The 26,117-nt window shown below is 46.0% G+C and overlaps 1 protein-coding gene across 1 annotated transcript; it reads right to left on the bottom strand.

Annotated features, from left to right (window-relative positions):
- Positions 1 to 3,066: 3,066 nt before the first annotated feature.
- LRRC8C (leucine rich repeat containing 8 VRAC subunit C) lies at positions 3,067 to 24,804 on the bottom strand. The gene is made up of 3 exons (XM_061379346.1): positions 24,683 to 24,804; positions 11,303 to 11,444; positions 3,067 to 9,262 (listed from the first exon to the last, which is right to left on the bottom strand). Exons 2-3 carry the CDS (start codon positions 11,438 to 11,440, stop codon positions 6,992 to 6,994), a joined length of 2,409 nt encoding a protein of 802 aa, XP_061235330.1. The 5' UTR covers positions 11,441 to 11,444; positions 24,683 to 24,804; the 3' UTR covers positions 3,067 to 6,991.
- Positions 24,805 to 26,117: the final 1,313 nt, after the last annotated feature.

The raw sequence follows: 26,117 nt of genomic DNA, 5'->3' as shown, positions 1-26,117 counted from the left end.
GCTGCAGCAGTGGAGACAGTGGGTTATGGTGCTAATGAAGGGGTCCCACAGCTCTGGAGTTGGCAATGGCAGAGCTGGACCAGCGGTGCCTGAGGTGCTGGGATGCTGACGCTGATGGGGCTGTTTCCTGCCATGGGGTGCAGTCAGCAGTTTGGAAGCAGGTCCTCAGTGTTCTCACAGCTTCTGCAGGAGTAATTGCACACAAAGGCAGAGCGTGTGCACAGCAGTTCCTCCCTCAGCTTGTCAGGGTGACCATGCCTTGTTTCCAGGAGCAGGAGCAGCCAGCCCTGAGCTGGCAGGACCACTTGGTTGCACTTCCATGGAGTAAGAGCCAGCCTATGCAGAGCTTTCCCACCAGCTCAGAAAGTTATTTTTCTGTTCAACCAGTTCATGTCCCTGATATGCAAATGCCTGGTTCCTTGGCTTCATAGAATCATGGAATGGTTTGGGTTGGAAATGACCTTCAGATCATCCAGTTCCAGGCCCTTGCCATGAGCAGGGACACCTTCCACTAGAGCAGTTTGCTCCAAGCCCCTGTGTCCAACCTGGTCTTGAACACTGCCAGGGATGGGGCAGCCACAGCTTCTCTGGGCACCCTGTGCCAGTGCCTCAGCACCCTCACAGGGAAGAGCTTCTGCCTTAGATCTAACCTGAACTTCCCCTGCACATGAGCCTGCCAGCCTCACTCTGCACTGCAGAGCATCAGGAGAGGACAAACAGCAGTAAATGAGGTTGCAGGTCCAACAAGCATTGATCCTGCCTGCATTTGCTTCTGGCACATCAGCTTCCTAAGTCACTCTTCGCAAAGGGTACTGCTTTGCCCTGTTCTGGACTTGTAAGAATCTCATTTAGCTTCCAGCTGCAGCCAACCACTCATTCTTAAGGGTACCCTCATACTGAAGCCCTTTGCTTCTTTAAGTGCTCTCTTCTCTCTGCTTACAGCAAAGAAACAGTATGCTTTGCCAAGATATGTTACTAAATAAATAGAGCTGCAGGCAGTCTCCACATGACCCCGCTGGCAAAAGACACTGAAATTCCATTTTAATTCAGCAAAATATCAACACTTATTTACCACAGTCCATAAAATTTATGTGACAAAATACCTGACAGACAGCTCAGTAGCCCTCTTACTGAAGCAGTGTGAAAACACAGCAGAAAAGCCAGCCCTAAGTAAGCTCAGCACATGTGGCAGCCTTACATTCTCTTGCCTCTTCTGTCTGGTTCCAGCTGCCTGAAGTAGCTTAGGGTTCACCTTTAGCATAAGCCAACTCTCACACTGTAAAGGGACATGGCCACCCTTGTCCTGTTTGACCTGTTGACATTGGGTTTGAAGGAAACTTGCCATTACCATTCCCAATGCACTGCCACCTTGCCACATCAAGGATGCTGTTGGATGTGCTACCCAGACCCCTCAGTTTAGGTGCAACTTCATAAGGTTGGCAGTAGAGGAAAGGTTGGGCTGATAAAATCGTGCTTTACGGCAGGATGATTTGAGCTTGCCTGCAATGTAGGTGTTTTACTCCACGCCCTGGGATCCCACACCTTGCCAGAGCTGGGAATCTGGCCCTGGCCAAAAGCCACCGCTGGCCACGATGGTTGCACTGCTTGTATTTCTTTTCTCATTGGAAGCACAACATCTGGCACACTCAGCCCTTCCTCAGCCTGGGACACATGGAGGGAGCTCTGCTCTGTCAGCCAGCCCCATTTCAGCCTGTTTGTGGACAGACAGCCCACATTTACCTGCCTGAGCCAAAGCCGTCAGCCACAGCCCAGTCACAACACAGCCTATTTCATATCAAGACAGTGATAAAAACAGCTTCTCTGCCAGCACAAAGCCTTTGCCTATGGGCCATTGCTCCCACATGGCTCACAGGGATGGAGGCAGCAGTGGGAAGACCTGGACCCTTGGCATGAAAGAGAAACAGAAACTGCTACTTCATCTGAATCTTCAGAGCTTCGTGGCCCCCTTCCAAAGGAGGACAGATGCGCAGTTGTCTTCCCATCACACTAAACCATGTCGTCCAAGTCTCTGTCCAACATGGCCTTGAACACTGCCAGGGATGGAGCATTTACCACTTCCTTGGGGAACCCCATCCAGCGCCTCAGCACCCTCACAGGGAAGAGCTACTGCCTTAGATCTAACCTGAACTTCCCCTGTTTCAGTTTGAACCCATCAGTCCAAGTCCTATTGCTGCAGTCCCTGAAAAAGAATCCCTCTCTGGCATTCCATCCACTCCATAAACAGGACACATCTGCTCCAGCTCCGTGATCTCATTGCCCCAGGGATCCCTGCAGCAGTGTTGCCTGTGCCTTCATCCCCGTAGTGTCTCCTGTGGGGCTGGTGGGAAGGAGCAGGGCAGTGAGGGGTGGCCCTGCTTTCCCAGCCCTCTGCATCATTGCAGGGAGCAGCCTGGAGGCTAAGAGCAGGAGCTGTCAGCACGGCTCCCTCTGCTCCTCCGTGAAACCTGCCATGTCCCAGGGGAAGCGTGTCCCTGGTGCCAGCTCCCTGTCAGAGCTCATCAAGAGGCAAAGCTGCTGTGCTTATTGCTCCCCTCCTCTCCTTGGGACCACAGTGACAGAGAGCACTGCTCCATCTCATCAGGATAGATCAGGACAACCGAGTGCTGTCTTGGTATAAAAAACCCAGCCTGAAACATGTTATTGCTTCCAACTTATAGAGAAACGAGGAACATTTCCCGTGCCAAATGCAGGCAGCACAAGCCCATCGCCTTTGGTCAGATTTATAGGGGGTTACATCAGATGCAAGGGCTAACAGCATCAATTCCCTTAGTGCGGGTTAAGGCATTCCCCACAACCCCTGGCACAGCACAGGAACCAGAGCAGGGGAGCTGCTCCCACTGGGACAGCTTCTTTGCTGGCTGCTGGAGCACAGGAAGCAAGACTACGCAGCTACAAATCCTGTCGAGTCTCATGATGTTGTTCCAAGCATATTTTCTTGACTTCCCTCCCAAGGGATCAAACCCAAGAGATGGTTCCATCTGATCCGTAGGTAACCCAGAAACAAAACGTTTCCCAAACAAATAATCACAGTGCAGCCTGACAATGTTCGTTATTACAAAAGAGCATTTTATTTCCATTTCTTCTCGGTGTAGTATATTGCAGCGTAACACTACACAGGTCTATCAGATCAAGAGTCTTGCTACAGTATTAAGGAGTTTGTTCATTTGGTCAAATTCCAAAGGTTTTCCTTGGCATTCTTACAGGATTCATCACCACTTCAGCACATGAATTGTTGGAAGTGCCAGCAACGTGACATGAGACTTGGAACAGGCACTTTCCAATCTGAATTTGCATTAGTTGTTGGGCTGGCTGGATGCACAAATACCCATCCTAACTCTGACAAAGATGCCTGTCTCCAGGTTCTGATCACACAGAAGATTCGCTTTTCAGGCTTAAGGGACTATTAAGGTTGTCTTCTTATTTTTGATGCACTTTTTTGTCATCTCTGCTTCCATTACCAAGGAAGATTTGTGTTATTGTTAAGCAATAATGTAAAATGCCTTGCTTATATCCTGAAATTGTACTTGTTAGGCACCTGCTTAATGTATGTAGTTATATAAACTCTTTGTTTGTATATAAACCATGCCTAAAGTATTACCCACAAAATGCCCATCCGTTTTAAGTCAAATACTATAGGTCACAGAGAAATCTAGTATGCGTTGCCTGTGAATATACATATGAGCAGTACATGAATCACTGAGTAAATATGGCACTTGTACATATTTTCCTGGATGTCATAGAGAGCTAGGAAACAATCTCTGAGCTGACACGCCTCTAAAATACTGCAGCATGGGTTTGGGAAATACACCCCACAGACCAGACAGGAAGAAGTGTAGAAAAGTCAGCAGTGCAGCTACCTGAGTTGGTTTCATTAAGTTGAAGCAATTAACAGCAATGTCATAGTTTATCATTCACTGCAAGCCTGAGAGCTGTCTGCCCACAAAAGCCATGCTGCCCAACCCTGCCATAAAGCAGCACAGCTCTCCAAGCACATGGCTTGGTAAGACGATGGGCTGACCTAGCAGCTCAGCACCTCTGAAGCGACTTGTCTCACCTTCTCCTTGGCCAGACCCTGGCTGCAGAGTCCTGTTCCCTTGCTTCTCCCACCCTCGTGTCCATCCGATCCTTTGGAGAGCTGATCAAGCAGAAAATGAGTCCCTTTCTTAAACTGGCTTAAGTTTTCTGCTGGATTCAGAGGTTGATTTGTCCTGTGGAGGGATCAGACCAGCGCCAGACCAGTAAAGGTACAAGAGAAGCAACCGGAACATATTGGCAGGAACAGGGAGCACAGGAGGAGGAAGAAACTGCCCCTTTTTGGTGGCAGTGAGCTGTTAGACCAACGAAGCTGTCTCAGTAGACCAAACCCTTGGAGAAGATAGTTATTAGTGTGAAAGTGCTTAGACCGGTATAGTTTATTCCTATCAACATGAATAAAGATATGCCAGCACAAGGCACTTCATACTCATGTAACTGTGTCCACAGGAGGGGTTGCACTGGCATGAGTATAATCAGTAACAACCAGAACCCCCCACATCCCCTAAGTGGTGTATCTACAAAAACGGCATAAAACAAGCCTCCAACCTTCAGTTCTGCGGTGTGCATAACTTCCATTCAGAAAACAGACCACAAACTACACATGAAACAACGTCAGACACAAAATAAATTAGGGATTTGAAATGCTACATCTAGGAATAGAAAGATTTCTTTAAAAAACCTTTAAATGTAATCCCATATTTCAAATGTAAGTCAGAGAACTATACAGCTCCACCGATTACTTGGACATTTTAAACAGTTTACATTCATCAGGGACAACAGCACTTTGGTTTACATCATTAGGTTAATATGAGCAATGAAACATTTCTCTCCCTCACATTACATCAAAGTGAAACACATTTGGAATATACATACTGACAAGCTGTTCCAATAAGTGCATTCCATACATAAGAGTAGCTCTTGCAACAGCTACAGCAGTTTTAGGTCTTTAACAGAACTAAATCAAACCCCTTTTAAAAACCTCGTTTTGATTCCTTCCTGCCTGACCCGTTTCTGAGTAATTACATGGATCTTCTCCAGAATGCAGCCAAGCACAAAAAATCAGCCTGGCTTGGTCCTGTGGCAAGCCCACATACCAGATAGCATAGCACACCCTGGATTAGTGAGGAAATTCCCATTCCAGTTTGTCTCCCCACCTTTGTAAGTCAGACTTTTAAAACAACAGTATGCTTTTGTAGCAAGCTCAAGAACTCAGTTCAACTGTAGCTCAGGACACACAAGGACAGTTAGAAAACACTGAAGAGCAACCAACCTGACAGTCATCACCCAGTTATCTTACATAGCTTTAAACAATCAATGCCTGCAAGTTATGAACAGCATTGCCTCTGAGAGAAAGAAGTACTGGGGGCTGGAACTAGATGATCTTAAGGTCCTTTCCAACCCTAACTGTTCTATGATTCTATGATTCCTAGATATTCCTGCAAAGCATTTATCCAGTGCCTGCATCTAACACAAAAAGATGTATTGTGGGATACGATGAAGAGATCTCTTTGCAGCAAAATGTTTTACTATCAATGGTTATTTTTTTCTTAGCTTAAATTCGCTTGTGAGCAGCAAATGAGTTACCATATACCTGCCAAACTTGCTTGAAAGAAAGCAAACGGCTGAATTAAATAAACCACTGAACGTGGCTTCAGAGGATAAAGTTCCCAACCTGATACATAATTATTACAGATTATTACATCATTGTAAAAAGCAGACTTCCAACTGTACGATTTCCAATGTAATTATCAGCTGGAAGCTGCAAACATAGCCTTCATCACTGTCCTCTGGTAGGATCGTAGTGAAGATCCAGTAGGATGAGACTTTTGAGAAGTTAATGTACTTGTTTAATCTCATTTTTGCAAATCCGCAAATGTCCCTGTTCTGAGCTTGGTTATATGATACCCAAGCTCCATGCAGGAGCATATTAGATCCTATTTCCTTGTCAGAAGCTTTACAAACTAAACACGATTGCACTTTTTCTGGATCCCATTCCTGCAAGGTGCCAAGCATCCCCAAAGAGAATTGAACTGAGGGGGGCAGAGGACACTTTCTCCCTTGCAGGATAGGGTGCTTAGGGGAGGATGGGGGTTTTCAAGGGAGTGTTTCACCTCATGTGATTGACATTTCCAGGACAGTGAGTCCATCACACCCCCTCCATTCAAGCTGGCAGGAAATGGGCAGCCACATCCCTTTCCACTGCTTGGAACATCTTCAAACGTGAGTCACTTTAGTCCGGACTCCTCTGTGAATTGTGACCTTACTTTTCCTGAGGAGAGGAACCCGCAGTCAATGCCTTCTGCTTGGCATGCTGTGTGAACAGACAGCTAGACTGAACTTGCCCAAAGGCCCTGGAGGAGTGCTGCATGCTCCCTCAGAGCCGGTAAGATGCATAAAGAACCATTTCAGCTTGCTTTGACCATCTGAGAAAGCCATTTGTCATAAGTAAAAAAGAACAGTCAACCCAGATTTGATCTTGTAAGATGCTGAACGCCTTCTACTGCCACTGAAGAAAAGAAGAAACAAGGCATTCAACACCTGCAGCACCACCCTAAGACCATGTCCTAAGGGATTAACAACAACCAGGAAGACAATATATTCATTTACACAACCCAAAGCATACGTTCTAAACACAGTTCCCTTGTGAGGGTTAGGCAAAGGAAAAAACCCAAAATATCAGCAGATAAAACCATTTACTTTTACCAGTAAAAATTAAGTTACAGCCACCTTGTTCTCAGGGCAAAACCAACTTAAAAAATACCTTAAAACAGTGAAAAAATACAAGGACATTTTATTTAAAAATATATGTACTCCTTGCTCCAAATTTGTACAGAAAGGACTTGTTTGGAAAAAAGAAGAAAAAATAATAATGACAAAGTAAATGCATATTATTTGGTAGAAGCGTCATTTCGGTATGTAACGCAGCAGAAGTTAGTCATTCAGCTTTCATTTGTTCCCTGACATCAGAAGGCAACGTCTCAAACAAGGTGTCCTCTACAGTGAAACCAGTTCGTTTCAGAGCTCTGCATTCCCCGAGTTCAGGTGGGAGGATTTCAAAGTGATTGCCTTTAATATCCAAGTAGGAGAGGAACACCAAATTCCCAATTTTAGGAGAAAGGACTGACAAGTTATTTTTCCCAATTTTCAGAGTCTTCAGTTTTTTGCAGAAGTACAGTTCATCTGGCACGCTCTCCACTTTGTTGCAGGTAATGGAAAAGTACTGTAAACTCTGCAGAACTCCTATTTCAGGTGGGATAAAGCGAATGTCATTGTAAGACAAATCCAAGTATCTGATTTTGTTGCATAGGAATAGGTGGGACGGAAGAACCTCTATTTTGTTATGGCTGAAGGAAAGCCGCTCGAGACTGGTGAGTTTCTTTATATGCTCTGGGATGTACGTTATGCTGTTGTACCACAGCTTTAGGATTGTCAGTTTTCGCAGGTGTTGGAAACTTACTATTTCTTCAATGGATTTGAGGTTGTTTTCCTTTAGGTCCAATTCCTGAAGACTGAGAAGGCTGAAGACTGCATGAGGTATGCGTTCTAAATCACAATGAACCAATTCCAGCTGTGTCAGGTTGACCATCTTCTTCAGGTTGTTGAGCATCACTAACTTAGTGCCATCGTTATGGATGCATAGTTTTTGCAGGTGACTTGAAACATCGACTGCAGACTGTGGGATTTTGGATAAGTTACTTTTTATGTAAAGAACTTTAAGGCTTTTAAGCTCCCGAAAAGACTCCAGTGTAATGTTCTTGGAAATGTCGTGGCTTAGGGAGCCAATTAAATAGAGCTCTTCCAAGTTTCTGAGGCCATACATCCAGTGTGGAAGTTCTCTGATGTCATCAAACTTGACACTTAAGATCTTGAGATTCTCCTTCAGAAAAGCTAAGGCAGCACTGTGGATCTTCACAGAGCACTGGTGCAGCGAGAGCTCCTGGAGGTTATCCAACTGTGCAATGGTTGCTGGTATCATTACATTATTGATGATTTCAAGCTTCAATGACTGCAGCTCAGTAATCTCAAAGACTGTGTCGGGCAGTCCAGAGAGCATGAAAAGCTGTAGCTCCAAATGGCTATGGGAGTTCATCTGTAGTCTCTGCCGCAGCTTATCTGCAGTCCACTCGTTGTTTAGGTTCAGCTGTTTCAGCTTATTTTCACTGACTTCAGACAGGAAGACAGCAAACCTCTTGGAATAGAGAGGATCATACTGATCAATCATATGAAGCATAAAAGCAAAGTCATTCTTGACATCTGGGATATCATCAATTCCTGTCTCTTGCCGAACATACTCAAAAGAATACTCCTTCAGCGATCGGTAGAACAACCAGTACAGTGTGTAAAGGCATGTGAGGCCGTAGATGCTTACAAAGCACAGGTAGCAGTAAGAAAGCTTAGAGAACAGATGTGCCATCGTGTGATTGCAGCAAAAGTTCTTATATCCAGTCATGTCTTCAATATCTACATTACAGACTACTGTAAAATTCACCTCCGAGACTAACGCTGTGTTGTAAGCAATGATAATGAGGAATTTAATTACCTTAAGTACAGTCTGGCGAACATACATGACATAGAGTATGTCACCCTCCTCCACGTGCAGGCGAAACTTCTTCACCTTTTCAAACAGTGCTTTGGCCTGTTCCCCTTCTTTCTTATCTAATGCCCCAGGTGTTCCTTTATCTACAACTAACTTCTCAGGGATTGATTTTAAAGACTGCGTCTTGACCAAAGTGCCTTCAGTGCTTGGCTGGATAGTATTCGACTTGTTTATGTTGTTCTTCCTGTTATCTTTATCTTCAGAGTCCTCCCCTGACACTTCGGATAAGGCTCTTGTTGTCCAGGGAGAATCAAAACATTTCCCAAGTATTGAAATGAAGTGTTCAATCTTGGAGCTCGATCCAGGAAATTTGAACCAAAAGTTACTGCACAGCATGAAGACCAGTGTGTGTATAAGGACAAGGTAAGGGAAGTACTTGGCATACCAGTGCAGGGCACGTTCGTAGCACACCTGATTTATAAAGCTGTATTGCTGAAGGTCCAAATCAGTCTTCAGTCCTTTCATTTCAACTGTAGCTGGAGGGGTGGATGGCTTGGGTGGAGGAAGAGGGGTTGTATCCGGGATTGTGTTAAACACATTTGAACTATTAGATTGGTTCTGGCAAGGCTGGATGCGCTTTGGAAGGCATATTATCTTGTCTTGCATGACCTGAAACACACAAAAAGACATCTTTTAAACTGATGTACAGACAATGGTGGCAGTACCAATGGGTAGCTGTCCTTGGAGTCCTTCCAGCTGCCAGGCAGTCTGTTCTACAACCTGGCATTTGGCCACACAGGCTGTGATATTATTACTGTTGTTGTTATTATTACTATTATTATTCCCAACAAGGCACTTGTTCTATATGCCAAGAACTAGGTCACCCTACTTCATCCATCGCTAGCTTTCCATAATTTGAATAAAAGGGCACTGAGATAATCCAGAAAAGGGAAGAGTGTGGGTAATGCTCCCTGAAAAGACCAGGGGTCTCCTGCATTGCTCTCCCCAGAGACAGACTGTTCTTGCCAGGTGTGTTCATCCTTGGCTACACAACGTTCAGAGATAGCTTAGGCTTGAAAGCTGCATAACCACATTCATGTGGCTGTATGCTCACACTGTGATGTCTTATCACACAGGAAAAAGCTGACAAAGAGCTAATGGGGCATATCATGCTGGGACATTATTAATCTTCGGGTTTAATAAAGACAGATAGGGATACAGAGAATTGACAGCATTTGTGTGCATGGATGTCATTTATGTTCAGTTTCTCATACATACAGTCCTTGTGCCACACACTTGCAGGAGGGGGGGGGGGAAAGTAGCTCTGTCCTGTCCTTGATTTGTCTATAAGGCAAAAAAAAAAGCAACTTTCTTAATTTGGGCTGGCCATCCACGTTGACAAACTGTGGTCAGAGAGCCTTTAGGAACCAATCACCTTTGGCTTAACTTGGGATAACAGTTTGAGTTCAGTGCGAGGCTTCCTATAGCTCTGAATTTAAAATGCTAACCCATGTGATAAACCAAGAAGCTCTGTTATTTGCCCTTAATGACTAACTGGCATTAGCCCAAACAACATGTGTGTAGTGTAAATGTATTCTTTTACATCATGGTTGTTGAAGGCATTAAATACAGGGTATGCAGCAAGAGCTGCCAAAATCAGATCCTCCTTGATGGTCCACACTGGCTTTTAATTCCTAAGCTGGAACTGAAAAAACAAAATCACCTATTATTTGTGGTGTTTCTACACATTACTTTCCCCCATGCTTCACCCAACTAAGCAGGTGAACTTAAAAATAACAAGTGTTCTACTTTGTGTGCTTAAGAAGACACTTAGCTACTAATGCAAAATTAATCTCTCTGTAAAGAGAGACACGGACAGCATATCTTTTCAACTGAAAATACTTGAAATGGAGAATACAGGCAAAAGTACAGCTGATTTCCCATGAAATTTGGGATGTAGTATGAGAAAATCTTGGGCCATGTAAGCGAGCAAATTCCCCTGCCACTGTTTCCCCTTAGCTCCATTTCTAAGTCATGCCAAGGAACACGAGATTCCTGCTTGTACTAGTACTACAACTTTCTATTTTTGTGGAGTCCATCCCAAATAGAACTTTCATTTCTTTTCAGCTTTTGGCTCTTTAGCAAAATGTAACTAACAGTGATTGTCAGTAATGTCAGTAATTTACGCGTAAGCATCCTCAGAGATGTTTTGTAATGGAATAGGCATAATATTAGTGGTGTTAATAAAATAAGCACATTCATTTCAGAACCCTTTGAAGCATAACAACTGGAGGAACAGTAACATTTGCCAGATGAAAACAGAAATTACAAAATTATAATCTTCAAACTTCTCAATAGAAAAATGGCAGCAAATAAGAACCTCAGCTGATCATCTGGTTTATTATGCCAAACGGTGGTGCAAAACAGGCATCCAGGCACAAGCCAAGACATCAGCTCTTATCTCAACTGGCACCACTCCATCAACTCTAGCGCAGCTCTGCTGATTTATAGCTGCTGGAAGTCTGGTCTGTGTTATTTGATGTTGCTACCTAAACAGCTTTAATCCTGGGACCAGCAAATCTTTGCTTTGTTCACAGTGAGCCCAAGAGATAAACCAAGCTGTGACACCCTCCTTCCTTACTCATTTGTGGTGTTCTTTCAGCCTCACCCAAAGAACACCCGGCCTTGCATCAGTCTTCATGGATTTACCTGTAGCGTGCACCCAAACACACCGATCATGAGCATGGCGACGGAGAGATAGTCTGTGAACACATCCCACCAAGGCTTCAGCACCCTGAATGCCGGCTGCTGCTCTGAGAACTGGCGAAACTCGGTCACGGGAATCATTGTCCTGCAAAAGAGCAAGGCCAGGGTTTAGCCTCCTGCAGCCTGTGTGAGCAAGTCCTTTCGTGAGCTTTGAAAGAAGCTGCTCTGGAAATGGAACAACCAGGATGTGGCAGAACACTTCCCAGCTACCACCCAAGCACCCCTCTAATACCCTACCTCAGGAGAGGAATGATCATGCTGTGCCCTGCAGCTCCTATGAGGAAGGACTGGAGTCCCTTAGATGCAGGTAGGCACAATCCTTTCTGCATTGACTCCAGTCATAGCTGATGGGTCCACGAGGCCACATGAACCCCTGAAAATCAGCCCATTCTATAGATACATTCATCTTTATACACGCTAGACTTGATCTCAAAGGTCTGGCTCGAATGCTAGTCCTGAGCTCAGATTTCACAGGCCCTTTTAGCTAGCTATCGTGTTTCATTCACTTTCATTTTATTCCTAGTGGTTTCAGGGATGCTTTGGAATATTTGTGTGCTTACTCCCTGCAGTTTTAAATCTACTATGGTTTGAGTACAAGTTGCGAAAGTGCCTTAGCAAACCAAAACTACGGGCAGATCAAGGGCTTTTATCTTCACCTCAGATGCCTAGGCTTACGTCATCACATCCTCTGAAATATCACCTAGCACATGAGCATGTACAGGCAAAGCAACTGATTTTAAAGCCTACAGCAGATCGTGAAACTCAGTCCCTGAGACCAAACCAGTACTGAAAGACTCCAGTAAGTTACAATGGAAAGATAAATTCACACGGGAATGCAACAAAGATACTCCCAAGGGCAACTTACAAAACTTGTCCTTTACTATGCCCACCACAATCACTTTGTATCACAAGAACATATAATCCTGATTCAGCTGCACACTGGGACCCCTTAGTGTGGGGTTGGTGCCATCCAGGCTCAGTGATAAGCACACCCTTGCTGATACACTGCCCAGTGACTTGAGCGATTTAGTCCGTGCAGAGCTGGGGATCTGGTAAGGAAGCACTCAGGCCCTAATCGTTGCCATCCATGGCAAGCATACAGCCATGCCAAGAATCTCTAACTGATTCCCACAACACTGGCCATACTCATGTGGAAAGACGCTCACTTTGACACCTTCTCCAGGCCTGCTTGTGCAGCTGATCCTCAGGAGGTACCGCAGCCCCCAGAGGCAGAAGGTAACATCTCTAAATGAGCATGGGCCACTAGCTAGGCTGGGGCTTTGCAGCTTTCTGAGTGAGTGGCATAAAACCATTTTAGCCCTTGTTCTCTGCTCCCCTGTCCTCTTGCAGCCCTATCAGAGGTTGCTTTAAGCAGTACTTGGCCAGGCAGAAGAATCTCTCTCAGCCTCCTGTCCTTCTAAAAGCTGTCCCCAGGATGCACGCTACACTGTCAGATGCAATCCATGGCTGGCAATCCCCAGGAGGAAGGCAGGCTGTCCTTTGCAGCACTTGCAAATTAATAGCTCATCAGTGAAAATGATGGCGATGCAAAGCCTGACCTCACACAGTCAGGACAGAGGCTTCAGCAGCATCCAGCCAACAGGCCTGAATCACTGGAGTGGTGGCAACTCCTAGCGACACCTGAGCTGAAGAACATCACATACTGATGTATTTCACTGCCACTGGTAAGGAATTACCCTCCTTTTTTTTTTTAATTTCCACATCAAATGACTGGCAATAGCTTTTGGTAAGCTTGAAAAAGTAATTTTTCTATCAAGCACTGAAACACATAGAAAAACCTTAAAGGAATATGTTCACACAGATGTCAGCTAACCAGTTGCCATGCAACAGTCCTGCTCAGAGCTTTGTAACACATATACCACTGCTGGCTCAGGTTTTTCGGCTAGTTAGCTGACGGAAATGCCACCAGTACCCCCAGAACAAATACAAATAGATAGCTTTAAAATCACAGTATTTTCTCTCCTGCTTCCTCCCTTTTGAAATGGCTTAGGAGTGTTTTTTGTATTCTGATGCCACATCCTATAGAGGTTTTACTTGTTAAGGTTCTTTTGAAAGTACAGACAATTTGAGCATCAGGTAAAACAAAACATCTTGTTTCCTACAGTGAAGGCTCTTGACTGCTGTCATGCACCAAAGCATGTGGAGACCAAATCCTTGCTGGTTAGATGTGGATAGGAGCCATGGCATTATGGAAGTCAGCAGTACTGAAACAGGGACAACAGATGGGACTGGAAAATACCCTGCAAATTACTGTGCAGGGACAGCTTTCAGGACCAAAAATGAATTTCACTGTTGCATTTGATAAGTTTTGCTCTGTATTTTTAGGGTTCTTTGTTGTATTATATATTTGCTGTATTCCTTCTAAATGATAAGTGGGGAATACAGATGAAGGCAGATAGTTTCTGGCACCACAAATGCATGCTGCTCTGATCCCCTGTTCCCTTTAGAGGCTGCTGTTTGCATAGTGTGACTCCTCATTAGTAGAGTGCACATTCTGTTACCGTGGTAAATGGGCCAAGGAGGGAGAGACCTGCATACAGAAAGCCTCTCTGAGCCATGCTACAAAACCCATCATTGAGGGTGGAAGGTCTGCAGTCCAACACCAGGGATCAGAACCTGCCTGCCACTTAGGTTTTGATTTACTGTTAGAAAAAGAAGACAAATGCTACTGAATGACAACAATAGTACTGCACACAAGAATGATAAATAAACCAACAACGGCTAATGACAGGCAGTCATTTTTTAACTGGAGGGAAAAAGACATTCACAAGCAGCTTTAAAAGGACGCTGGATGTGAAGAAGTGGCATAACTGTTTTCCAGCATCCTCTGCAAAAACCCGATTGTTTCTCCCCTTGCTGCGCTAGCAATAAAGAGGAAATGCTGGAAGGAAGTGCAGAGAAGTGCAGGCTTACCAGCACTGCTACATCTGCAAACAGGACAGGATGACACGAAACTGCTCTTCCTTCTCGCTTCTTTTCCGTTCTGGCCTGCCTGCCCATTGACTGAAATGACATCTATCAGCAGTGGCTCTGAGGCCTCAGAAAAGACAAAACAGGTCCACATGGCTCAGACCAATCCTGAACATTCCCTCCTGGCTGTGGCCAGAGTCTGGCTCTTCCCCAGTGCTACACCCAGGGCTGCACCACTGCCAGACTCTTTCATAGCCATGCACACACCAGGTCTGCACGAAGTAAAGTGATTCTGTCAACCATGAATTTAAACAAACCAAAACAGAGGTAATGGGTTAAAACGGAAACAGGGGAAGTACAGGTTGGATATAAGGAAGAAGTTCTTTACTGTGAGGGTGGTGAGGCACCCAGGTTGCCCAGAGAAGTGGTAAATGCTCCATTGCTGACAGTGTTCAAGGCCAGGTTGGACAGAGCCTTGGGGGACAATGTCTAGGGTGAGGTGTCCCTGTCCATGGCAGGGCATTGGAACTGAATGATCTTAAGGTCCTTTCCAACCCAAACCATTCTATTATTCCATGATTCTGTGCTAACATGTCACACTGCAGCCCAAATTACAGCCATGTGGGACAGCACAGCATTTACTGTAGATTCTTACCTCTTCTTATAACAAGGAGATAAAAGAAAAGGCATTCAACATTTCAGCTGGTGTAAACAAAGACAGGATTACTAATTCAGTTCACTCACAATCCAAATACTATTTAATGGCATACTACATTGTAGTTGAAATGTGGAGCCTGACTTACGTTAAGTACTATTTTAACCTACTTTAGGAAATACTGACTTGTGAGTATTGGACATTTGCTTTCAATTAAAATCAGAACTCATTCTCTTTTTTTTTTATTTTCTGTTGAATTTCTAATAATCCTCAGTCCCTAGAGAAAAGAAGCTCGTACATGAGAGAAATAATCTGGTAATCAGCTACCAGAAGGAAATAAAACAGGAACTTGGGGTAAAAGCAGTTGTACTGGCTGTTAAGCAGTGCTGCACAAAGGAGCTAAGCATTTGACAGATTAAATAAAGAACAGCCAACAAAACACACACCCCCCAAAACAAAACAAAACTGAGGGGAAAATTAATACAGTTACCACTGTTATTATTATATTTCTAGGAAATATAGAAAGCTTGGTTATTGAAAATGAATACATGACAGTAAGATGAAATACGGGAATACAGGTACAAGGAAGGTGTGATATTTACTCCAGCAGAAAAGCTAACTAGAGGAATAAGCTAACTAGAGGAATAAGCTAACTAGAGGAATAAGCTAATACATGGGCAACTAGAAGCAAGACACAAGTAATGTGACCTAAAAGAGCTAAGAAGAATAAACAGAACTGCATCAGAGAGGAAAGTACTAGAAACAAAACAGACTTAAATCACGACTTTCAGTCAATGGATTGTTGTGAAATGGCCCCACCATGGAGCAAAACAGCTTCTTAGCAATTAGCCTTCATCAGAGTGCATAAAGGGAAGTGGTGGGGACAGTTGGGAAGGGATGTTGGCTCTTGCCAGTGGGTGAAGAGAAGAATGAGTGTGTGTTACCAGTGGGGCAGCCCTTGTGATGTGCTGCAGAGTAGAAAGGAACTTAACTTCCTGCCACCTGTGGCTGGAGATATGGATATGAATCACAGAACCCTAGGTTAGGAGAGAACTCAAGGATGCTCTGGTCCAACCTTTCTAGGCAAAGTGTAAGTGCTTTAAAGTGGGGAGAGAAGTAACATCATTTCCAGTCCCTCCAGGACTCAGTAGTTTCTCAATGCAAACGGGCTTTTCTCATTTTTTGAGAATTTCTTCCATTTAATACACTAATTGCTAATAGAGCTTAACATCCATCTCAGTGTCACTGCTGACTTCCCAGCTTGGATGGATTCACACCAAATCTAGGCAAAGATACTGGCAGCAAAAAAGTAAATGTACATTTTGCCACTCAAACATATAAAGTACAATAACTCAGTTTTCTGCTATTTGTGTGGAGCACTTGCTTTGCACACAGTGGCTAACAGGCAGTGAGAAGATGAACTGGTTCTGCTCTTTCCCATGACAGCCCTCTCGTCAAGCTGTATTCATCCTAAAGCATCCTGAGAGATACTTTACACAGAAAAACTATATTAATGCTCAGAGAGGTGCCCCTCTGGTACAACCCCAAATAAATTTGCTTTTAGCTCCTAGCAACTTCGAGGCCCCACTCTCCAGCTATTGCTAGGTGACGGTTGCTATTTTTAAGCAGATTCTCACAGAGTAACTTCATTCACTGTACAGAGCATAGCTGCGTGGATTGACACCAGCCCTCAATACCCTGCTGGAGAAAACCATCAATCCTGCTCCCACTCAGCCCCACCTCAGCTCTCACAGCAGTTTGTAGAGACACTGATTAAAAGAAAGCATTCTGCTATTTTATGCTTCCAACAGTGGTTACTCAATCATGTCACCATGCATTGAAGCAATTTCTGCCATTGATTGCTTGTTTTAGGGGAACATCCACAGCCACACACTGGAATTGGTGCTGGACAGGCAATTAACATCCAGGGTTTAATGGTTCAATAGGGCAGGATATGAATAACACACTAGAGGGAAAAAGAGGAGGAACGCAGCAGGAGGAAAGACAACACTGCAGAAATAGTGACATTTGCAACTGGGAAGCATAAAACCCTGAGAACTCTTAAGCTGACTAGAAAAGATGTTCAAATGATTAGCCAGATGATGTTTAACCGCATTTCCCTGACATCCCACCAACCCTCCTCAGATGCAGGATCAGCACCACCACCTCCAGAGCATGGTGCTGAGTTCAAGCAAATCCCAGATGCTATGGACATGGCTCCAACCCCCCCACAGAGAAGGAGCTTCTCCCTCGATGTCAGGGGCCTTGGGCTGGTAACCACAGGGCCACAACCACAGCCAAGCTGAGTACACTGGGAAGGGTCAAGGTTGAGATGTCCTCCAGAGACAATTTAGACTGGGGCTCCCTAATGTTTTGCATCAGATCTACTAAAAGGAGAAGTGCAGAGCTAGGCAAACCCCACCCTCCTGGCTGTTTTCAACATATTGCATGCGTTAGGATAAATTATGGAATGCCTTTTGGGAATAGTGCTGTGAGTAGGTCTTTGGGCTGGTTCCCATACATGATTTATTGCATATTCATTTTTATTACAAGGAAAAAGTTCTTCCCTGTGAGGGTGCTGAGGTGCTGGCACAGGGTGCCCACAGAAGCTGTGGCTGCCCCATCCCTGGCAGTGTTCAGGTTGGACACAGGGGCTTGGAGCAGCCTGCTCTAGTGGAAGGTGTCCCTGCCCACGGCATGGATTGGAACTGGGTGATCTTAAGGTCGTTTCCAACCCAAACTATTCTGTGATTATAAAGGAACAGAGCACAGCACACACTGACCACACAATGAGCTTGTGACCTGGTGGCAGGGACATGACAAAGCTCCAGTGCTGCAGGCTACATGTGCAAGGGCTGTACTCCACCAGGTTTTGCTTTACATAGGACATGGCACTGCACACCCTGTACATCATGTCCCACTGTTCCTGCCTGTAAATGTTTGTTACCCCATATAAACACCAGAAAGTGGCTCGGTGGTGTCTGGCCTCAGCTGAAGTTTAGCTCAAGTGCTTCTCAGCACAGAGCCTAGGGCTGCACTGGACAGAAGAATTGTGCATTCTTATTTTGCTTGATTGTGAACTGCACACCAACACAGCTAAATAAGCCGGGATAAGGGTGTTTGGCAGTCAGGTTCACAGTGATGTATTCTTAAATACCCAATTTAAGTAAAATCACTGGTGTATGCAGAGCCCTGGGGCTTAGGGTCACAGTCTCCTCTAGCCAGGGCCGATAGGCACAGCCTGGCATGAAAATGGCTTGGTATTGCAGTTTTTACTGCAGTGTGCGCAGCTGCCAAAGCTGGCTGCTTTATAAACCTTTGGAAACCGGGGTTTTGCATGTCTCATCAGCTGAACACTTCACCTCCAGTGTGTGTCCAGGAGCCCCGCAGAGCTCCTGGCACCGTCAGTGCTGGCACCACAGATCACAGATAACCAGCCTGCTTCACTTCATCACCTAACCTGGAGAGGACTAAAAGTGGGCCCAGAGACAAGGCACCAAGTCTGGACGACTGAGATTAGACTAAGGGGGAAATAAACCGATAAGGGCTGGAATCAGCAACTCCTATTTCCCAAAAGGTTGATGTTCCACCCTTATCTGTGTATCCTCACCCACACTGTATGTGCAGTGAAATAATTCCTGAACTATGCTGACATACAATAATATCTCTGCTACTAATTTCTCCCTGTATTTGAGGCATTTCAGGAGACCAGTTCCCCTACAAGGCTTTACAGCTGCTGGTGTTCCCTGTCATATGAAATTTAAACAGAAAATTTACAACATTTTCAGGTTGGAAAAACTCCTTTGAATGCTGTTTGGGAGTAGGGCAAAAAAGTATCATACATGGCCACTTCTTCAAACACGCTGGGTTACTTTTTGTTCCATTGACTGTAAGGCAGAATTTCATAGGAAGAAATACCATCACCCTGAAGTAAGAAATACAAACAAATGATGCTGTTGCTGAAACATAAATGCTAAGTTAAGGAACTGGGAAACTATTAAAAACAAACCATTTGCATCCAAGCAGTTATTTTTAAAAGTCCATGTGTTTACTGTATTTTCAAACAAATACATCTTCTTGGGGCTGAGGCTGGAGAGGAAACATGGCCTGGAGGAACCACAGAGCAGGAGTCAGGGGTTCCCACTGGGAGCTGGCTATGGAATCCCTGAGCTCCTGCTTTGGGCACACCAAAATGACTCGCCATACCACCACTTCTCCAGCTATAAAAGAAGAAAGGTATCTACTTTCTTTACTACCTTTGGTGGTCAATATGGGTGAATAGTACTACAAAACCACAACACACTGCTTTTTCCTGTTCCCTGCAGTGGTTGAGTCTGAGTGCAAGGCCACTGGAGTGAATCTGATTTCATACTACACCTTACCCAAATTACCTGCCACAGCTGGTATTAGTCTGCAGTCTGAGGAGCAGGCAACATACTGTTAGCCCACAGAAGACATCATTCAGCACCCACAAGTTGGTAGTCCTACAAAAGGTGTGCAACCCATGCTGTCTGCACACACCCAGGAGGGAGCATAGTGGATTCAGAGGCATCAGGGAATCCCCCTACTCTGTTGTTGGTAGCATCTGCTGTAGCAGTGGAAGCCTAAAGGCCTGAATCAAGAACTCAGAGGAGACATAAGGGATATAAAGAGGAGATGTAAAGGATGGAAGGAGGAAGAACTTTAATAAACAACATTTCAAAATATATGCTGCAATTTCCACCTACCCATACAGAAAGTGCAGTTTTGGTGACGGATCCCAGACAATAACCTTGTTGTTTGCTCCAAGTGAGTCACGGTACTCTTTCAAGCATTACACACCAAAAAGGCTTCCTACTGTCAGCAGCTCTTTGACTTCAACTTGGTTAGACTGAGGCCGAAAAATGTTTAGGGCCACATTCAGCCAGATAAAGTCTCCATGAAATCACATAGGCCTATGTGGAGCTTTGGCTTTGCTGAGCTATTTGTCCAAATCTAAAGGAAAGTACACTCTGCATTTCCATGTCAAAGACTACTTCAAAGGCAATACTTTCCATTTTTCAGCTCTGGGAGTAACATTCTTGGTTTATCAAGGCTATCACTCAAGCTCCTGGCCCTCTTTCCAGAGCTGCAAAATGTTCTTAATGCCAGTGAAAACTTTTAGCAGCGAATCAAAGCACTGAGCAAGAAACTGCCCAGCAAGTGGTATTTTAGTACTCCTGAAATATGTCTTAATGGTTGAGAAAAGTAAACTCACATCGAGCTTTAATCAAAGTTGCACCAGGGTTTCCACAAACGCTTATTTAACACACTCAGATAATGAAGACAGAAACAATGCTGTAGCATGTCAAAGGACAGGCAGTATTACACAAACCAGTGCCTTTGTTGTCAAAGGAATAGTTAGGGGCCTCAGGCTAATAAAAGTGCTCATAATAAGAAAGTTCAGCTTATGTAATTAAAAATTAATTCCTAATTGGGACAGGAAGCACAAAGGGTCCATTCTGAGCCTTAAGCAGCTCAACCATCTGAAAAGTTAGTTAAAAACTTTTTATGCAGTGATTCAGCCAAAACCAGTAAAGAAATGCCTGTTTTCACCATTTGTGAGACCTTCTCATATAAAGGATCTTTTCTGCTCCTACTTGCACACTACACAAGAGAGCCTTCTACACTTTGCAATAGCCTCATAAACCACGGCCCCCAAAGTGCCTGGATAAACACACAGGTATTCTCAGCCCAAAACACAGCTGATGAGTTTTCTTCCCCCTGAACCACCTTTTGTGACAAGAAATCCCTGACAATAAAAATAAAGCTCATAGTGTCATTCGTACACCTGAAAGAATAAGAAAGTAAATCCAAGCACATTAAATTGATGTGTTCTACACATACTCACAGATAAATATGAAGTTACAGAACCTGTTCACATAAGATGACTTTAAAGGATCATAAACTTCAGAGATGTGGAATACCAGAAGTATCTGCCTAAATTCCCTATAGGACTTTCCAAGTGTCCAGCCATGGTCCACTGAAGGGGAATTAGCTCTAAACTTGTTCCACCAAGAAGTCTGTAGCTGCATCACAAAACAGAAAGAAAGGCTGTTTCCATCAAGCCTTAACTTTGTGAGATCAAAGCTGTTGCTGAGGCGGGTGTCTGACCACACTAGAGTGGGTGTGCAGGTCTTTGAAATTATGCTGTGATGGGTAAATGATGGCAAAGAGCAAATGCTTTTTTTAAATCACATTACACTTTACAAAAGGCTTTTCCAGAAACATTGTCTGTGAACATCCATGAAAACTATCTACCCCTGAGAGAGCTCATTCACATCAACAGGAACATGAGATCTCTAACGGTGCTCAAAACACCAAACCTGCTCGCAGACAGCAACCTGCACTTCTGAGCTGCTGCATTCTGCTGTGAAGCACACTTAGGTCTGGATCTTACCCCACTGCATGCTCCAGGCAAGGCTTGACTTGTGCTCTGCTTCCCCATGTGCTCCAGAGCAAACAATTAATCCAAAAATCCCACCTTGCTTTCAATGCCGGGTGAGTAAAACTGGAAATGTTCTCAGCATTTCAGCAGTCTTATTGTATTGCTGGCTCGCGGAATTTGGGGTTCCCATCAATACAGAATCACTATGCGCTATTGCCACTGAAGGGAGATGTAAGCTAGCATCTCTGTTTTCAGCTAATAGTGGTTTACCCCAGGATCTGAAGTTGGTACAAAAGGCTGGATGCTGCTCACCTGAAAGCCAATGGAAAAGTTAAAATTTACTTTGAGAGTGAGAAATGGATTTTTAATGCTACTTTACAGGCCCAAGTGTTTTCATTTATGCTGGTTCAAACTCAGTAGAACTTTGTGCTCACCATGATAGCAGCAACAGCAACTTTCCATGCAGAAAGATGCCAATCTGCACCTCTGGGTGCCTTTGCCGTACTTTAAAACTAAGGAAAACCCATGCACTGTATCTTAATGAAGGCTTCTCCCAAGCAAATGGAAAATGTGCAAAGCACACACATGGCACTATTCTACCTTTTAAAAACCTGACCTGATTGAACATTAGACTGTAAATCAGCCCTTCACAGGAGATGGGAACAGAGTGGACACAACCTCCAGACTAGAAAATTGTCTGGAAATACCATCCTGATCCAAGCCTATGGCTTTCTGGATGATACAGAAAGTTTGCAGTTGTAAAGCTTATGCTGCGTCTGATTAATTGCTTGTGTCAGGCACTAGGATGAATACAGTGCAGGAAAGCTGAGCCAGGCTCTGTCAGGTTTAAAGACAGCTCTAAGATGCTTTCCCTGCCTGGAAGCCAGTGATGCCTGCCCTGCATTATGAATGAAAGCAGTGGAGCAAAGGGCATACTCACACATGCCTGAGAGAGTGAATCAAACCCAGTATCCTCCCAGTGGGAAAGAGATCTCAGAAACGCCAACCCCAACACAAGTCATTGCACTATAGCTTGGATCCGCACCAGTTTTGTCACAAAAAATCCCTGGGCAAACAGCTTAGGTATGAAGAAGAGAGTAAAGTTTCCATTATGTTGAGCATGTGAAATCCAACAGTTGTTAACGTTCTTCTGGCAAATCACTCTGGAAGGAGAATGGCTTCTCTGCTCTACTAACTAAGGTTTTTAAGGAAATGTGGAGGTTCTCTTTTGTTTTCCCTGAGGTAAACTGTTTCATTTTCAGGGTTTCCTTTCATACACAGTCCCTCCCCTGCCCTGCACAGCTCTGTGACAGCAAGGACAATACCTTTTCACTAAATTCTCTCACAGAGGAAAAGAAGTCCTGTAAAATCAAATGCTAGCTCCTGTTATTGTGAATTGTTTGGACAGTAATGGAAATGCTTTCTACTTCCCGCAGCATTCAAAAAGCCTTGTTCTGGGAAGTGCCTTTCTGGTTCTGAATAGGGGCCACTTCAACTGTTGCAACTGAGGTCAATGGACAATCAGGGGAACTGCTCCTCCCAGCACTCTGACCCAATTCCTTATTTTGGGTCTTGCTGTGTGTCACTCTGGTGCTGAGGCCACCTGAGTACTGTATCACCCTCTCTACTCCCTCAGAGCCCCTCATCGTGGGCCTCAAAACCCAGATGCGAGAGGAAATCAGCTCCAACTGGTACGGGAACTCATTGCAAGCACTCATCAAGCACTGAGGCAAGGAACTCGCGCGAAGAATTCAGCACTCTCTGGTTTTGTTGCTCACTGCCAACCAGCACTGGCCTTTCCCAATACCAGTCACACAAAGTAACTACATTTTTAGGCTTTCCATCAGAAGTTTCTTTCTAAAGTCACTTACAAGAGCAAATAACAAAAAGCCCACAGAAAGTTACGTTACAGTAAGCCTCCAGCAGGGCTCGTTAGCATTCAGACTGGAAAAAAACAGCATCCCCGTGGCCACACATGTAACAAACTCAGAACGCAACTGGAAAAGGAAATGATTCACAAACCACAGGTGCTCAGCACCAGGCTGCTGCGCCTTGCTGGCAGCTACATGGCACTTACAAGACAGAAGGAACCCAAGGCCAGGTTAAAATTAGGGATCATTCGGACCTGTGCTAAGCCCAGCTCCTGATGCTGGTCTGAACCGCATGGGCAAAGAGGCATATCCAGAAGAGTGAGTGCTACCCCCCAGACTGCCTTCATCATGCCAAAAAGAAAAGTAGAAGCAGGGGGAGGGAAATGTGCAAACTTGGTTGAATTGGGAAGGGAGATATTTTAATTATTATTAATTTCCAGTGTCGCTATCTTTTCCTCCACTACCTTGCAAAGCACCTTTCTGCCTGCCCAATGTTCCACAGCATCACTCAAGCCTACAGCGCTCTGTGGGAGTAAACACTGTTTTCAAACAGTGCTGCTCATAATACCGAATCTTTCCTCACAGAAAGTACTTATTCCGAAAGTAAAAGAATTACCAAAGGCAAGCCTAGCTCACACACTGATCTGGGCAATAAAACCCCTCACTTTTACACGTTTTCATCCTGGAGAAATTCTAGCAGGATGCACTCGGCAGTCTTTCGTAAGCCTCTCATTTTGCTTGGTCAACTCTTTCCAGTGAACTGGACAAACTGCATTTCGTGAATAATGAACAAAACCACCCATCACACTGCGACAAGGCAGAGCTGGCTTTGAACCGATTTCAGATCAGGATTGGCTTCTTTTTCCTCCTCAAATCTCTTCGAAAGCAGAGCCAGGGGCACGTCAGAGCCTCGCAGTGCCATCGGGGGCTGCGCTCCCCCCCGGCCCGGTGACAGGGACCCGCTGGCACCCTCAACCAGCACCCCGCCGAGGGACCGCGCTGCCCGCACAGCGCTGCCGCCGCCTCCCTGTAACGCGGGATGGGTTGCGCTGGGTTTGCGCTTCTTTCCTAGGGGGAAAACACCGCCAAGGGCTTCCCTCAATGCGCCCGTCTCCACAGCGACTGCTTCCCGGCCCCGCTGCCGGGAAGCCCTGCTTGGCTCCGGGCCGCCGCCCCGCGGGGCACCCCTGGGGCCGCCCGAGCGCCGCGGCCCGGCAGGGGATGGATGGGGAGGGACGGGGCTCCGGCGAGCCCAGATAAAGTTTGTCTCCCCCGGTGCTGCGCAGGGATGGGGCAGCACCGCCGATACCACCGGCGTGCAGAGTGCAATCCCGCAGCCGCTGCCGGGTCTCGCCTCCCCTTCCCTCCCTACCGGAGCGCAGCGCCGGGCCCCGTCCCCTCCGCGGCCCCCTCCCCAGCGCATCGCGGACGGCCGGGAGGAGGCAGCCGGTGGCTCTTACCTGGCGGGGTGCGCGGGGTCAGGGGCAGCCGTGCGGGAGCGCGGTCATGCCGCGGTGCGGGGCTGAGCGCGGCGGGCAGGGCCGTGCCGTGCCGGGCGGGGCGGGGCGGGGCGGGGAGCGGAGCGGAGGCCAGGCCGCCCGCAGCCGCGCTCCGCCCGCTGCTGCTCCGCCCCCCGCCGCCGCGGGGCCACGTCTGCGGCCTGACGCAGGCGGCGGCCGGGGGGCGCCGGTCGGGCAGAGCAGAGCAGAGCAGTACCGGAGGCGGAGGTGCCGCCCCGCAGGCCTCCCCCGGGTCTAGCTAGCGGGAAGCGGCCGCCGAGACCGCCGGGAGGGCCCGCGGCATCCCCGGGCGGAGCGGCGGGGTGGGCGCCGGCTGAATAGATGCGGCGTGAAGTCGGTGTAACGGAGCCCCGAGGGGGGTGGTGGCAGAGCTAATTGTGATGGGAAGCCCTCAACCTCAAGGCACGGGGCCTTGGGGAGACTATAAAGAGAGCAGGCTGTAAAGCGGCTGGGATCCCATTAACAACAGACAAGCGTCTCGGAGAGCGACAATTGGAAACACAAACTCCTGGCCCAACAATTCAAAAAGCGCAGACTGAAAACTGCTGTGGAAAGAAACCACATATTTGAAGGGACTTTTGTCCAGCGTTTCCAAGAAAGATTTACATCTCTATCAGAAGGAAGAGACGGGACAAGTTCAACATCAGAGGGAGGTACTTGCCCTCTAATGACTCGCCCGAACCTTAGGGGTAGTATTGAGTATCCCTTGGGGACAGTACAAATATGTAAACAAATACAAACATATAAGCCCGCTGGGGGGGGAGTTAATGGAAACAAATACAACATGAGGCCTCACAGCTGTTTTGCTGCCAGGATATTAACTAGATTGGGATGCAGACTGAAGGCTTGCCATGGAGAGCTGTGGGTAATTCTGACTCCCGTGTGCTTTCTGACCCGTCTGCTTCAGGGACCACTGAGGGCATACTCAGGGTCCTCATGTGGGAATCACTGGTGTGATTTATAGCTGTGGGAGTCCAGCTCATCGTCTGACTGAAGTGTTTGCTGGAGTGCTTTGCAGTGCAGGACTGCTTCCCTCAGCCAAAGCCTGGAGGCTTTCTGAGGCACCTCAAGAAATGAGGAGGTTGTTGGCATAGCTCCCTCACAGTCCTTCAGAGCTGCCAGCCTAAAAGATGTCAGCAATACTGCACCGTGACATAATTATAAGTGTTAGCCCCATGCTTTGGGGATATGGCTGAGGAATAAAACGGGGCAAATGAGCAAGGTTTCCATATGGACAAAAGCACCAGGTTGGGTGGTTTTATTGAGCTACAGAAATGCTTATGGTGACTGCTGCCTTCATTTTATTGGTTTCTTTCCATTACTGTCAACTCCTGGCAGCAGCTTTGAGAATCCCTCCCTGTTCTGGATGGTTTCT

This window comes from Neopsephotus bourkii, unplaced genomic scaffold, assembly GCF_033783945.1.
Source record: "Neopsephotus bourkii isolate Nb327-2 ecotype Australia unplaced genomic scaffold, CSIRO-AGI_Nbou_v1 NB_1768, whole genome shotgun sequence".
In the NCBI taxonomy this organism is placed as follows: domain Eukaryota; kingdom Metazoa; phylum Chordata; class Aves; order Psittaciformes; family Psittacidae; genus Neopsephotus; species Neopsephotus bourkii.
Note: the sequence above shows the minus strand (reverse complement) of the source record. Positions and strands in the feature narration are given on the sequence as shown.

Excerpts from the sequence above, each read along its gene's own strand:
- LRRC8C (XM_061379346.1), bottom strand. The coding sequence starts at position 11,440 with ATGATTCCCGTGACCGAGTTTCGCCAGTTCTCAGAGCAGCAGCCGGCA. Across the intron at positions 9,263-11,302 it reads TGTTTGGGTGCACGCTACAG|GTCATGCAAGACAAGATAAT; the intron begins GTAAATCCATGA and ends TGTGTGTTTCAG.